Genomic DNA, 15,731 nt, shown 5'->3' on the forward strand with positions numbered 1-15,731 from the left:
TGCCAACCTTGTGAAGACTTACAGAAAACGTTTGACCTCTGTCATTGCCAACAAAGATGAACTTTTGTTATTGAACAAATACTTACTTTCCACCATTATTTGCAAATAAATTCTTTAAAAATCAGACAATGCGATTTTCTAAGTTTTTGTTTTCTCATTTTGTCTCTACCTATGATGTCAATTACAGGCCTCTCTCATTTTTAAGTGGGAGAACTTGCACAATTGGTGACTGACTAAATACTTTTTTCCCCCCACTGTAACTATTAGGTAAGTAAAGTAAACTAACTAACAAGTGTAAAGAAAACCAAAAACACTGGCATATCTTTGTTCAAAATTAATGAGCTGTAAAGTAGCTCTTTAAAAAGTTCACCACAGACTTACCATCTTATGGCACCTGTTACTGGTTGCCAGAGTGCATATGGACATCATGCAGTCCTAAATGTACCATAGTGAATCTTATAAAGAAATATGTTTAAGGTTTTTAATGTCTTTACATTTATATTATGTACAATCATTTGGAACTGAATTTCTTAGATGCAGAGTTCTAGTTATGGAAGTTTCTACAAAGCTCCTACAGAGTGGAATTTGCCCTCATATGTGCACTACAAGAGTTCACTGCACACCAGTGTAGTTCATTTCACTGTGCCGACTTTGTATAGCTTCTGGATACAGTTTGCGTAGCTGCTTCAGATATGAGGATAAATTTGTAATGAAATATGGAATTAATTATCCAGCAGGGAATCTGCTTCTGTTCCACTGTTTCATGGAGTGACATGTTCAATTGCAACGTGATAAAATTACAAAGTGAAGGGCGTCTGCTTTATGTGGCCTACAAAATAGATGGTACTGATGATAACGGGAACATTTTAGAGGCTTAATTGAATTTGTTTTATTTTAACAAGGCAATTTATCATCAGCTGATGGGATTTTCGATCAGAAGGAAAGTCATTTAGATTTTTGTGCAGGAGGATCTTAGGGAATGATATGATAAAGGAACATGAAATGGAATTTAGAAATTAGATCTGAGTTTATGACAGGTGCTTCACCAGTTATAAGAGAGCAAACTCTGCTGAACCGACATTGGCACGGCCATGTCGTCTATATCACAGCTACAGTTTGAAATCATTTTCTGAATTGAATATAAAATATATTTGTATTGTACACTGATTCATCACAAAATTAAAGCCACCCGTCAAATATTGTGTAGATCCCCCTTGTACCACTAAAATAGCCCAGACCCACTGAGACATGGACACCACAAGACAAAGTATTTAACATTGTTGAGGTTATAAAGAGGTTTGCGCTACAGTAGCTCGTCTGTGGGATCGGACCTGATGACTAGTCTTGGCTCACCTTTGCTCATTGGCAACCCAATCACCGGTTTACTGGTTGGTTTTGGCAGGTTCTGACCACTGCACACTTGCTTTGGAGACCAAGTCATATAGCCTTCACACAATTTGGCTTTGTGATAGATGCTCTGTGATAGATGACTTTCACTTGCTTTTTGAGCTGCAAATGGAGCGGTCAAATGCCATTGTCTGTGCATTTGAACATACAGTGAACTCACACAAAAGTCAGACAGAGATTGCACATTACAGAGCTTAGAACACTAGGTTGTTGACCATAGGGTTGTAGGTTCGATACCCGTGCCACTAAGCGGCCACTGTTGCCAGCTTTTCAAATTGGTATCTTCACATTTTCAAGCTGGGATATGTAAATAGAAATATTTCATTGTACTGTACAAGCATAATGACAATATAGGTATTCAAAGTATTCTGCTAGACTCCATCCTCTAACTACTACACATAGGAGACACAGTGTACCACTACAGACCATAATCAAAGAATATAAAAAATAAATCACAATCCCCTCCCACTTCCCACTCACCTGCTGCTCATATCTCTGTTTTAGCTCTTCCAATTGATAACTGAACTCCTTGGTCTGTTTTTCTCTTAGTGACTTGGATCGGGACAGATCTGCTTCAACTTTCTCCATCTGGAATCATCAAGCAAATGAGAATAGTGGACAAAAAGACAATAATGAAGTAAGAAATAAGGGAAACATTTGATTTGAAGACTTCCTACGTAAGGATTTCATAATACACACACAAGCACTAAACATTTGAAAAGAAAAATTTGGCATTTATGAACAGGTGTTCTGACTCTGTAAAAGAAAATACCTTACTTACTGTTCTTGCTTACTCTTGTTCTGTCCAGGTTACTTTAAGAATGTTCTTTATTTTTCACCCTATTAACACTTTCTAAACGACGTGTAATAATTTGGCAAATGTATTACCACTATAGCCTGAAAGCATCAATATCGTTTATAGCACTGATACATGCAGTTCACTGATTTCTGTTATGAAAAATAAAAATGTAAATATTGACACAAACATTTCCAAAAATACTCAAGTAGTGCTTTTTATATGGTGTTTAATGAAATGAAGAAAATCTCTGAAAAGTAATTAACCCTATAGATAGATAGATAGATAGATAGATAGATAGATAGATAGATAGATCACTTTATTTATCCCACGGGGAAAGTCAGTTTTTACAGCAGCAAAATCAAACAAGAGAGCAGCATAATAAAGGCTATATGAAAGACAGGTACCTTGTTGCTCAAATAAGTAAAGAGGCCTAATTATCTAAATATCTGTGTTCAGAGAATCACTATAAAGATAGAATCAGCTCTACAAATCAAGATCTCAAATTCCAAAAATGAAATTTTAGATAGTTTTTTTTTCCCCAAGAAGAATGTCAACATTGAATTTGTACAAAGTGAATGTCCCTAATTCAGAGAGCTCTCTTCTACCTCCTCTTATAGTCATAAACAGGAAGATGCCAATGAATATGTTTTTAAAGCAATGCACTAGAATAATAATGTTTGTCGCTCAACATATCTATAATGGAAGTTCTTTAAACAACTATTTATTTAAGTGAGATAATTGAGTATGAAGAGCCGTTTAAAGAAGTGGCAAATTATTCAAAGATTCTTTACCTACAGCATTTGGTAAAACTTTATGTATTCAAATTGTTCAAAATCAAGGACTCCTAATGGCTGAGCTACACCTGGTAGATAACCAACACTGTTCCTATCAGAAAAACAGCAATTGCACCTTTCACCTTCAAATCTGTCATCAGTAACATCATTCCCTGGGTTTGGAATGACTTGGAGTGATGACTTCACCTTGCTCAAAACTAATCCAACAACTCCAGACCTCTGAAGGTGTGGAATAACCTTACTGTAGATTTTTATGAAAAACTGAAAGTGAATAGAATTAAGATCGGTAGAATCTGTAATGGTTAAAAAGAGGACCCAGTAAATACAGAAATATTGGCTATTATCTAAGATTTTGGGTCTTCTGTGCAATTTTGTGTTAATTTTTTTTTGCTTTTCCCCTGACACTCAAAAATGACTAATAATTGACAATTCATGCCCTTAGAAGCTCAATTAATGGATGGATCAGTTAAAGTGTGTTCAAGTTACTTGTGTGGGTTAGGTCTTGAAGACTTGAAGTATACTGGGCGACAGGCTTGCAGACAACTGAGAGGTAAGCTTAAAGCAACAGTTTGGCATATATTGGATGCAGAGGATAGAATCCACAATGCTCCTGGGCACTTGTAATGTTGCAGAAATGTAAATTAATTATATAAATGGGATTATTTACATATATTTTTTATTTACATAAATTTACACTCTGATAGGAGTGATTGGAGACAACCACACATTTACACTCTTGTTATTAATTATTTTACATATTATACATTATACATATTTAACTGACCTAAATCATTTAAAGAGATACATCACCTTTAATATGCACTCTTTTAAGCATAAAGATGCTTTTACTGTGTTGGGCAGAACTGAAACTTAAGAAGTGGGCTCAATCCACAAGAGTATGAACTATGGGACAACTAGACATCTGAGTGACATACAGGTCAAAAGACCTTTCCTCAACCACTCATTCTCCTTCCCCCTGTCAGAGACTTTAGGACACTGGATTATTTGATGCTCGATAAATGGTTGTTGTGCTTAGGAAGGACACAGTGACATTATATAAGAGCTTTAAGGTGCTGGAACCTCCCATTTGGACCCCCTCATGTTAATTGGACTCTGCTGACGCAGTTATATTGTTAGATCCCATCAAGCTTTTTGCTTCTCTCTCTGGGTTATGAATTTGTTGACCTGTTAATGAAAGGTTGTGCTAATTTTTAACTTATAGTTCTTTATTTATATCTATGCAATGCCGAAAGATCAGCTTAACATCAGCTTAAATTTACTCATGGTCATCATTACATATTTTGTGGGACGTTACCCAATACCTCCAAAACATCATCATGATCATAACAAAACATCATCTACATGCAAAATTCTTAGTAACCACTGTCAATCAGTTATGTATGGAAAAAAGTAAGTCTTCACATGTCAAACTCAGACTGCGACAACATACAGAGCATCTTTCATTCTTCAAACTGCAGTCTTACAGCATTATGTTAAGCAGAGTTGCCTCTTTCCAAACCTCAAAAATGAGTCAAGGCATTTAGAGCTGTTTCGTAATGTGAAAATACCAATATAAAACATGGCCTGTTGTGACAGTTACAGGGACTCAGTGTGCTGTTGTATAAGGGACATGGGCACATGTTGTAGGCAGCTGTGGCAGGAGGTGGAGGACAAGGAGGAGGAAGAAGAAATCCCCGCTCGTTCATGCGCCTCGGTGGCGCCGCCGTGCTCCACTCCAGCATCTGGGAGCAGGATGTGCGCAGTGGAGGCTCCATGACGAGGCCTGCAGTCTTCCGCACTGTCGCGGACTGATCAAACACTCATGCGAGCACCCTACTGTGTGCTGGCTGTGAGGTGGCTTTTTGAGGGAGGTATGAAGCAGGAGTGTTGTTTATGGAGGAAACGATGAGTTGAACTTCTGTCATAAGGCATACTTCCTTTCATATTTTTGTATAAACAGCTCTCTGTAAGAACTGTAACATGAAACTGGGCAATAAAGGAATTGTTTACTTCACTTTTTTAAAACCCATTCCTACCCATCTGTTCTAGCATAAACAGCAATGAATAAAAGCTAGTTTTATATAAGCAGAGTATTTCTAACTAGACTTCCTACAGCAAAATACAGCTTTAAGTACATCATGAATATTGTCAGTTTTTCAGCGTCATGTCATTATGGTATTTACTTAGTTTTCAACTCAACTGATTGATTCTTTCTTCTCTATATTTAAAAATAGATCATGCATGCAAAAGCAAAATTTCAAATATCACTGCTATACATGTTTTTAAATTATCTTTATTGTAGTCAGCTGGCAAAGTACTACAGTTTTTATGTTGTTTTAGTTGTCAGTCTGAAGATTTGTGCCATGCAACATGACAATAAACCAAAGGATCAAATAGTTGCACTGCCATTCTACAATGCCCATACTTTACAAAGTATGATAAATGTACTTGGTACTGCTGATTAAGAAGGGGTCATTTAGGAATAATTCTTTACTGAATATCATTACAACATTATGTAAAAGACGTGATGTGTTCTCAATTGTATTGTTTTAACATGAAAGCAGAATATTCTTTTTCTTGAGTCATAGCATAAATGTACTCGAATTTATTTACTTATTCTAGGTACTAAAAACAGTATACGTTTTTTTTTTTTTATTAAAAAAAATGCATTTCTCTGTACAACAGTACCAAAAAAGTTAACAACTACATATTTATATGAAAACTTTTGATAATCAGAATCAACTCCCATTTTCAGTAATTCAGCATAACTCTGTAGTACCTTTAAACCCTTTAAAACACTTTGCAGTACTTTTTGTTATGGCTATGAATGGAAAGTCCATATTTAACATTTTGTGAACGGCACAGTGTCATTTTCATCAGTTTAAACACGTCGCATATTTCATCATAGTCAAGTTTTGAAAGTATGTCTCAAAAATGTAAACTAATACTCAATATAGGAGCGCAGCACACAAAAAAAAATCAAACAAAAAAAAACAACAATACCATATGTGAAACTAATTTTAGCATGTTTAAGGGGGGCTAGGTATCGTGTGAAATCAACATATCAGTACATTAACCAACCTTTTCTCACCCAAGCGTTTTCTCAATCCTTTGAGTTCACAATCCTGCAAAAACCTGCATTCCTAGACCATCCTCAAAAAATAAACAACTGATCTTAATGCGATACATTCATACTAGCCAGATGTGTGAAATACCCATTGCCATATGCAGAGACGCAGACTCCTCGCGTGTGCTGCGATATCTGCCGAGACAGTCTGGACTAGCTGAGTAGATTTACAACCAGTCATTCCTGTTGATTAGTTCAGTCTTGCCTGTCTGGACTATAGGACAGCTCCTGCAACCAAAACACCGGCTAGAGCCAACTCGGTTTCTGTGGCTTAACAGCCATCTGACTGAGAGCAGAACCATGGAGACGGGCTTGTTAGGATTATCAGTGTGCGGGTGAGAGTGAGTTCTTGGGAGGAGTGTTGGTTGATGCTCACCTGCTGCTTCATGTCAGCATAGGCCTTTTCTGAGCTGAGTTCCACCTGCTTCTTAAAACTCTCCAGAGCCTGCTCCGCCTGCTGGGCCTGCTGCCTCTGTAACTCCCTTAGACGGCTTAACTGCTCCTCTTTCTCCCTGGAGCATGCACATAAAAACAAACAAACAAACAAAAAGATCAACAAAAAGGCAAATGTTTGTCTTTATATGCTGAAAGAATGTAGAATCATACATATTACCTATATACACAATATATTTTGAAAGGGTAATAAAAAAACCTCACAGCTCTGAAATGGCAACCTGATAAGAAAAAAAGGTTTGACATGTTCTTAGCTTTAATATTTGTTAATGTAATTAGATGTATTTCAAGTCATTTATGGAGCGTTTCCAGCAGGCAGCAGTGCGGTACAGTGATGTACGGGGACCAACCAAAATCCAAGTCTATCCCAGTGCTAAAACAGTTGGCTTGTAGAAGTGCAGTTGTCTCCAATGACTATTTTGTTTCAGGGGATGTTGATAATATTAACTGGAAAATATATTTCATTTAACTGATGCCAGTATTAACAGTAAACACATGACAGTAACACAGACTGTGTGGCTTGAGTGGTTTGCACCATTGCTATACCTCCTGATTCAGTACACTTGGTACCCCAACAGGAGGTGTATTCAACATCAGCACAAGTACTTAGGTATGATATGGGTTGTTTAGTAGAGGAAATAGTGACAAAATCAGGCACAGATGACAGAATCAGAAGCATACAGTGCTGTACTGTACTCACCAGTAACAAGGCATCGATGGATTATTGTTCCATTAGTCATGAATACATTTTTTTATGTTTATGTTTTACATTTTTAAAAAGCCCCCCCCAAAAAAACAAAAAATCAAACTTGCCAAATAAAAACAAATACGTAGGTCCTGATGTGGAAAAGCAACATTTTTGTCTGTTTTTTTCTGATGATTTTGCTCAGAAAATGTAAAATGCACATGCAAAAATAAATAAATAAATAAATAAATAAATAAATAACAAAAACCTCACACACACTAGGTCTTCAAGTTCACAGATCTTTCAGAAAAAGCTGCTACACCAAGGGTCTGAATACATAAGCTAAAGTATCTATAGTATTCCACCCAAGAGAACTGGTAGCTAGCCCAGTTCTACTCACAGATCCCGATCCAAGCCTATAATGTCCCCGGGCATGCAATGTAGGAAGGAAAAAGCACATACAAAGACATAAACTGCTCATGTTGTGCTCCAACCTACTTTGGTGGGACCTATTAGGGGGAAAAAATTACACTGACTGAAAAATAAAAAAAAATAAGATGCCTACTTTTCATCACCTGATTGGTGCCACTTTTCCCAGAGAAAAGAAAACTTCAGTGCCCATTACAACACATCAAACCATAGCGGTGGGGAATAAAGGAGGAGGGGGGGGGGGGGGGGGGTGAAAAGCTCCAGCTAGCAAAACAAACAAAGCTTTAGCGCCATGTCTAACAACAATACTGAGAGACAGCAGCCAAAAGAGCTGTCAGAGTTAAGACACTCCTCAACCTAGGATGAGACTGACTGCTACAAAGAGCCTGTCAAGCTCCCCTCAAAATGCTTATGCGTGAGGGTGTGTGTTTGTGTGTGTGTGCAGCATCCACGCAGAGAAAGGCACCTCACTCCCTTTCCTGTGAGTGTAATTACTGTGGTAATTGCTTTTAATTGACAGGAAGATTCGCTAGAGCCCGGGAGACAAAACATTAGTATGCAATCAAACACGCTAACTGCCACATCCACAAGAGCCGAAAGACTCAACACCAGCACACAGGCAACACGGATTACGACACGATGTGTAATGAAATCAGGCTGTTTGATGTCATGAAGGAAGGTGAGGCATTTAAGGGAAGGGAGGGGGGGGGGGGGGTTTACCGGAAGCTAAGAGAGGAACATCTAATATAGAGCTAATTCCATAGTCACAATTCATGTACTTGTGGTTACACAGTCCAAAGAAAGTGCTCAGACTAGCAGTCCCGGACATGAAATCCTTTAACAAACAACAAAAAAAAAGTGCCCACGGAAGACTTTTCCCAAAGTGTTTCACAAGGTTCAATGACAAACCACCACCTACAGAACATCTCTGATGTGGGATCTGTCCCGCTTTAGTCAGTGTCTTTTTTTAATGCACACACAAATGCAAGACATAATAATAACAAGAAATAATGTCAACAAAGGGCGAGAAAATGCACCCAAAAAAGTTGCCACCCCCCCAACCCCAGTGTAATTTTGGTCTCTCTCATGTTTGACATCAAAAGATCCAGAAATTGTCTTTTTTTTCCATCCCTCCAATGTTGTGTGCTCTGTAAGTCTGTAATTATTAATCTGCCTTGCAACATGAATGCCTACAGGGCAGAGGCAGACACAAAAGGACCTTCTCTGGATCTCTGATGTGGAGCAGCCCGCTTTGGAGAGAGAGAAAAAAAAAAAAAAAGGGGGGGGGGGGGGGGGTGACTGAAAAAGAAAAGATGGGAAAGAGACGAAGCCGCAAAAATAGCTCTCTGAACTTTGAGACTCTGAAGGAGAAGAAAGACAAAGTGGCTGATTGAGAAGAAGAGGGCACGTCAGCGACCACAGAAACAGCCATATACATCAGACTGTAGCTGTCTTTAAAATAAAGAATTTGGACCTGTTCCATCATGCCTATGATGGAAGCCTAAGTGACTTGCGATAGCAAATGATAAATATAATAAATAATCAACAGCAGTGGCTCTCAATCCTGATCCTGGGACAGCTCAGCTCACTTAAAGAACGGGCTTGTTAAAGCAACAATTCAGCCAAAAATAAAATGTACACAACTCTGTAGAGGGATTGAACACGGGTATCATACAGTTCTGACAAACTAGTTGGTCAGTCTGAGGCACTTTGAAAGAAGTCTGTGATTATGCACGCATGTAGTTTGCAGGGCGGCAACTGCTAAAGCATTAGCTTCAATTACTGGCTTTGCTGTTTTACTCGCTTTAGCCTTGCAGCTCCAGTGTAAAATGAAGGAAGCATATTTTGGACTGTCTGGTAACTATAAATTTTGCTTATGTGCTAGACTGTCCCTTCTAGAAGTAGTTCTTACCATCAAGGATTTCAACACTAAAATGTGCAGGGCAGGGACATTTATTATATGTATCATTTGTTACCGTTCCACTTGTCACTTCACATATCATTACTGGCAGGAAGGAATATGTCCTCCCAAGGGTCCATGAGGGACGACGGGGCTGGCAGTGCAGCTATATAAACGAGCTTCTAGCTATATATGGGCTGGTAACTTGGTAAGAGATTTCAAAACCTCAGTAAACCCTAAAGATCTGTGAAATCACAAGCACAATTTAAAGTAAAAAGCTATATAAAAAAAAAAAGCGACTTCTCATGGCTCGTGGCTGCGTGTTTTGTTTGTTAGTGACAGAGGGCTGTCAGTCATACATGAAGACTGGGCTATTTAAGAGACCAATGTTGGGTTTACAATCTATTCCAGTTTAACAGAACTATGTAAATGCACACTTGACATTTCAAACCCCCAATCTTCTAACGTGAACAATATGTTTCCTTAAGGACTGGACTCCTGAAACATCAGGTAAAGCCCATCTCTGACTTCCCTTTGAGACTCGGGTCTCGGTCATGCAGTTGCCCTGAACATGCTTTTGCCTTTGGTACGAGCTGCTGTGGGTATGCTTCAAGTGTGTGATGTGAGGTGAGGAGCAGACAGTCTGTCACCATCCATCACAGCGAGAAGGGTGAGATGAGAGGGCAGAAGGAGGGATGGCAATGGCGGTGGACGAATAAAGAAACAGAGGGCGGTAAAAGGGGAATGCCAGCTCTGCTGAGGCCGCACTGGCTTTTTCGGAATGGGGTTTTCTGGTCAGAGAAGTGGAAGGAGAGGAGGCTCAAATTAAAGACGTGCCATCGAACCAGAGGAAATCCTTCTCATCCCGTGCTCTTTAAGGGCTTCTCGAGGGGGGTGGCTGGCGGGCAAGAGGAGAAGGAGAGGGAGGACTTAAGGAAAGGGTGACGGAGCTTCCGCCTAGCCACAGGCCAGACAGGAGGGTCCGTTTTCCAAGCCTCCGAAACCACGAGACGCCTCCAATGTGGAGAACAGAGAGTGCCAATGGGGGGAACTCGCCGCGGTACAAAAATGACTGGAGAGGCCCGCTGCGCCCAACCTTCAAACGCGGCAGTGGCCCTCGGCTTCCCATTCATTTTCCCTCTGCTGGCTTTTCATTTCCGACATGGACCGTCTCTCGAACCAGAGGCGGAAGTGCAGGGGAGGGGGAGGATGGTGGGGTGAAGCAAGCAAAGCAAAACCTGGTGGCCTAGTCACCTCACGCAGCTGTATACCACAGTCAAATAGCACTTTCATCATAGCACTTAAGACCCTAAACTTTTGAATGACTTTGTGTAATTTCATGTTGTTCACTATAAACTGATTAACACTATGAAACAGGTCTTCGTGGTTTTTTTTTGTAAAAAACGTTTTTTGTTTTTTTTTGTGATAAATAATGCAATATTAAAAATACAGGAGTTTTAACCAGGAGTCACTAGATGTCAATGATCCAACATGTCATGATATTACCAACACACTGTGTTCAAGATTGGAGTAAGCCCTAAAAAAAAAAAAAAAAAAAAAAAAAAAAGAAATTCAAAGTTAATGAGTTAATGATTAATTCACCAACCATTCCTAAAAAAAAAACCCACACAGTTTTTATTGTGACACTCAACAACGTTTTCTTATTTGGAATTTATAAGGGTGATGTGCATTTAAAAAAAAAAAAAACGTTTCATGCATACAAACTTGGGACTTCTCTCAAGAACAAATTAAAGACAATTCTTGGGAAGATATTGGTCAATGAGGATTCTTTAGAAACCCAATGAATTTTTTACAATCTTGAACGGTCCTTTGCTTCTGTAACTGGTTCTTGTTGGTAAAGGAGACAAGCTCTTGTGGTTTTTCTTATGTGGTCAAGAACAAATGGTTCTATATTGCACCAAAAAGGGTGCCATAACAAAGAACCATAATACAACATTATACAAAGTATAATGAGTGTAGTTGCAGAAGCAATAAGCTGTAATGCATGCTTTGCGTTAATGTTAATGATTATAAAACCGATATGAGATGCTCGGAGATTTGTTTTGGTTTTAGGCTTCAAAGAAGCTACAAGGCTAACGTAGGTCACAAGTAATGGAAGTTGAAACCCAGCAGGTTTGCATAGTGTTTGCGTAAATGATTACAGGCTTGCCTCAAAAAGCTTTAATTTGTAAGGCAATCTCAAATAGATTTACATGTGGTTTCTGATACTGCATAACAAATGGCTAAGCTAATGAACATGATTCATTACTTTTTGTGGATGCAGTCAATGAACCGAGACATATTACAAGTCTTAAGTGTGCTTCTTTAGTTAACAAGGGAAATGCTACGCCAACACTGGACTTTGACTGTTACCAAGCTCAATCTCATCTCTGTATATAAACTCAAAATGTCTTAATTTATTTGCTTCTAAAATACACCAAAAAAAACAAGTAAACCAAAAATAAAGATTTTATTAAAACAAGATTTTACAGGAAGGAATGGATAGCCCTTGCTTAAATATTTAAGATAAAATTGGAACTACATTATCATCCTCCTTTGATGGCCTTTCTAACTATCTAACCACAATGCGCAAAACACAGCGGATAGTATGTTGGATTAAAGGTGGTTGTAGTTCAAAATGTTTGCTATGTGGAAATATGAGAAGTTCTTTATATAGACTCAAATAGGTCATACCATCTTCTAAACCACATTTACACTCTGTATAACACAAAAGACACTCTGGATGCGTTTTGAGCAGGTTGTGGGTGTTTTGGGAAGTGCCTTTACAGATGAGATGAGATTGGCAACAGTCTGTTTACACTTGCCACTACCATGCGTTTTTGGTGATCAGATCACGTTCGGGTTTCACTTGTCCGCATGAAAAGGCAGGTGTAAAACACCCTCGTACGCATTGTGATGGGATTACGATCGAAAAACTCAATCCACAACACAAGAATCATCTATTGTTCCATCGCATTGCAGAAGAATCACCACGGATCCTCGAAATTGTTTACAGTATCTCAGAGAAGGATTAGGAGAACTACTGTATTGTACACTATTGAACTATTGTAACTATTCAGAATCAGTTGTTTAAAGAAAGTAAAACAGAAATTATGTAAGCATTGGTGTGTTTTTTACACAGGAAAGTAAAATCTGATCTTATGTGGTCAGACTTGGGATGCATTTTACTGAAGTATAAACGGAATCCGGTCAACAGGAAAAGGAAAAAAAAAAAAAAAAAAAAAAGTTAATGCCAGGTGTAACCCAAACCCAGCTCTGTTAGCAATGTTAGCCTAGCATCTTCAAATCTTACTGTTACGGGAAACCTTATTACTTTGTGTGTGATTCTTAATCTAGTAGTATGCAAGTGCACTTCAATGTATTGTAATCAAGTTAGCTGTTTCTCTTCTATGCAGTATGCAAGACTATGGCACATGTATAGAACACATGTACTCTGTGAGTCATCATAAAGCTTAAGTTAGGAGTAGTTACACTCTGATGTGCTGGTTGCTCATGTTTATGCCCCTATATGGTAGAATAAGTCTGTGAGTGTTTCTAATATGTGTATGTACACTTGCAGGGGTCATAAGTGCAGAATTTAAACATGAAGTCTGTTGTACCACAATGTGGTGGGGAGTGGATGTTTTTGTGTACCAGACACTGTCGACAGGAACTGAAACTGGCTGTGACCGTTTCAATTTCCTAATTTCCTATGTATATAAGAAATCCATGCATACTTGTTAAGCAGCGACTATATTCTGTTGCTCGAATAAAGTTATTACTCACTGCAATACAAGACAGGGTTGTGTTGTTTCTCAACTTTCACCACACTTGCATACAAATCTTGGCCGATCAACTGTACTCATGTAACTCATGTAACATGTAAATCATGTTAATTTGATTTTTATTCCTTTAAGGCATGAGACACACTTCCATTTCATTAGATAACAGAATGCAAGCGTAAAAGTGTGTATTTACGTTTTGGCAACACTATTTCTGTACGTATTCTTTAAAAAAGGAATGATGACTTGAGTGACCACTGATCACTTTCACATCATGTAGACCAGGACAATGAAATATGAGTCTGAACAAACAACATATTTAACAAAACGAAATACTGGGACACCTGATCATTTTTAACAACTTTTCAATTCCCACAGTGCATTTTTTAAACACTTACTATAACTGTCTGCCTATGTCTATGAGTGAAAGTGTTTGAAGACTCAAGTCAACTCGAGCCTCAGAGCTTGAGGATGGACATTTCTTACACAGCCAGGGCCATCAAAACAGTCTGAACCTTTCACTTATAAGGCCTGTGTGGGTGGTAGGGACGGGCGCTGAAAGTCAAAACACCTACAAACACACAACCGTGCGGATCCCACGTGGGCTGTTCCGCTCCACGCCAGTCCAAAGGCTGGGACCAGGCACTTTGAGAGTTTGTTGAAGCGGAATGTTAACGAATCCAGAAAGAGATCAAAGCTGGAAAAAAAAGAGGCAGCGCATGAAATGAGAGGGGAAAATGAAAAGCTGAAATATTCAGCGCCCTAAAAAGAGGAGCGCCGTTTCTTCTTTTCTCTCCCTCTACCACCTCCCCCTCCACCATCGTTCTCTCTCTCCCCAGAGAGTGAGAAACACTGCAGTTAGAGTTTGGGCTCCCAAACTCCTCGACTGGCATGCAAATACGCTTTCAAACGTTCAAAAATAACAGCAGCCGCAGAGTTGTGAGGAGCGACGACTTAACACCACATAAGCGTGGTCAAATATTCTGTCTGAGGTTCGTCAGAGAGCGAGAGCAGGAGCAAGTTAGAGAGAGAGAGAGAAAGGGAGAGAGAGAGGAGGCAGTAATGAACTTAAAGACGGCAAATGGAGGCTGTCTATGATGATCAGAAGGGCATTTGCTGGAGAATTAATGCGGCTGGATCTGAGAGGCAAATTCAGGCCAGCGCAGAAGAGAAGGCCCTGCAGTGTGACATTAGCAGCCGGCTTGCCATTGTGTCACTAATGTCACAGAGCGCAAAGAGAGGGACCAAATCCCTTTTTTTTTTTTGCTGCAGCGCTGAGACGGAAGAGCCGAGGGATTAGTCTTTACCAAATCAACATACTGTTAAATTGTACTGCTTGGTTATTCTCCCCTTTCCCAGACCGCCTGCATGCTATCGCAAATATTTGTTTTGAGAAGCTTCATTGGTGAAGAAATAGCTGGCAACAGTTTTCTGCCTGCTTCATGGTTCAGTTTTCTGCAATGCTTCTTTCTTTTCTGCAACGCATGCAATCACTCATTTGACCTAAACAAGTCACATCAAGAGAGCATTCTTGTCTCGCTAATCAGGAGCGATTCAGTGCAAGCCAATATGGAAAAAGCCACAGGGCCAAAAGCTATGCTAATGACTTGCTGTTCTGATTGCGTAGTGCGTTTGAGGCTGTAACCGATATGACAGTGGGGACCACCAGGGTAAGTTCATCCGAGATGGGAGGGTCTGCCTAGGCCTCTCCATGCCTGCTCCTCCTGGGTGGGATCAGGTTCGAAGGCGCCCACCAGCGCAGCTTGAACCCCTGTAAATCAATGTCATTCCCCTGATCTCGTGAAAGGCCTGCGCTACAACGGGTACAGTAAAAATGCACTCCCTTTCGGGGTGTAAGCAGGGGGCGGCCGTTAAAGGATTCCGGGTTGTATGTAACACAAAATGACACTGTGCATGTTCCGTAAGGGTCCACCGGAGGTATAGCTGAACACTCCCACTTGTAAAACCTTCTGTTTTGCTGTCATACAAACAGCAACAACTAGGAAAAAGATTATGGTCATACGGAGTTAGCGATAAAATACTGTGTAAAATTCTAAAACCATTTATATGGGCAATAACACTATAAAGCACTTGTTCAAATTGTCATGTGAGCTAATTAAGAGAACACAGGTTCATTCATCTTCTCTTCTAAACACCCCAACAATTCCATGTATTTGATTAGTGCATCCACCAGCACACCATAAATGGCTACTGAAGCTTAGCCATTACCGTACATTCACACTAGCGGGTGACTAGGTGATTAATATATATAATATGTATATATATATATGTTTAGGATAGGCCCCCTATAGGAAGATCCAGACTCTGCAGAAAGGAGGGGCTGATGGGATACAT

The 15,731-nt window shown here is 39.5% G+C and overlaps 1 protein-coding gene across 11 annotated transcripts in view; it reads right to left on the reverse strand.

Moving 5' to 3' along the window:
• cep112 (centrosomal protein 112) overlaps nucleotides 1-15,731 on the reverse strand; it is a 161,090-nt gene that overhangs the window by 76,282 nt on the left and 69,077 nt on the right. For 10 of the 11 annotated variants that reach the window (XR_011980728.1, XR_011980727.1, XR_011980730.1 and 7 more), the window contains 2 exons: nucleotides 6,504-6,639; nucleotides 1,888-1,995 (listed from right to left, as the gene is read on the reverse strand). Coding sequence is in view for 5 of the 11 variants with exons in the window: in XM_072694215.1 (XP_072550316.1) it covers nucleotides 1,888-1,995; nucleotides 6,504-6,639 (244 nt within the window). In the remaining 6 variants the exon portion in view is untranslated. The remainder of the gene's footprint in view (nucleotides 1-1,887; nucleotides 1,996-6,503; nucleotides 6,640-15,731) is intronic. The other variant, XM_072694214.1, reaches the window with a different exon arrangement.

Source organism: Salminus brasiliensis, chromosome 12 (genome assembly GCF_030463535.1).
Source record: "Salminus brasiliensis chromosome 12, fSalBra1.hap2, whole genome shotgun sequence".
In the NCBI taxonomy this organism is placed as follows: Eukaryota; Metazoa; Chordata; class Actinopteri; order Characiformes; family Bryconidae; genus Salminus; species Salminus brasiliensis.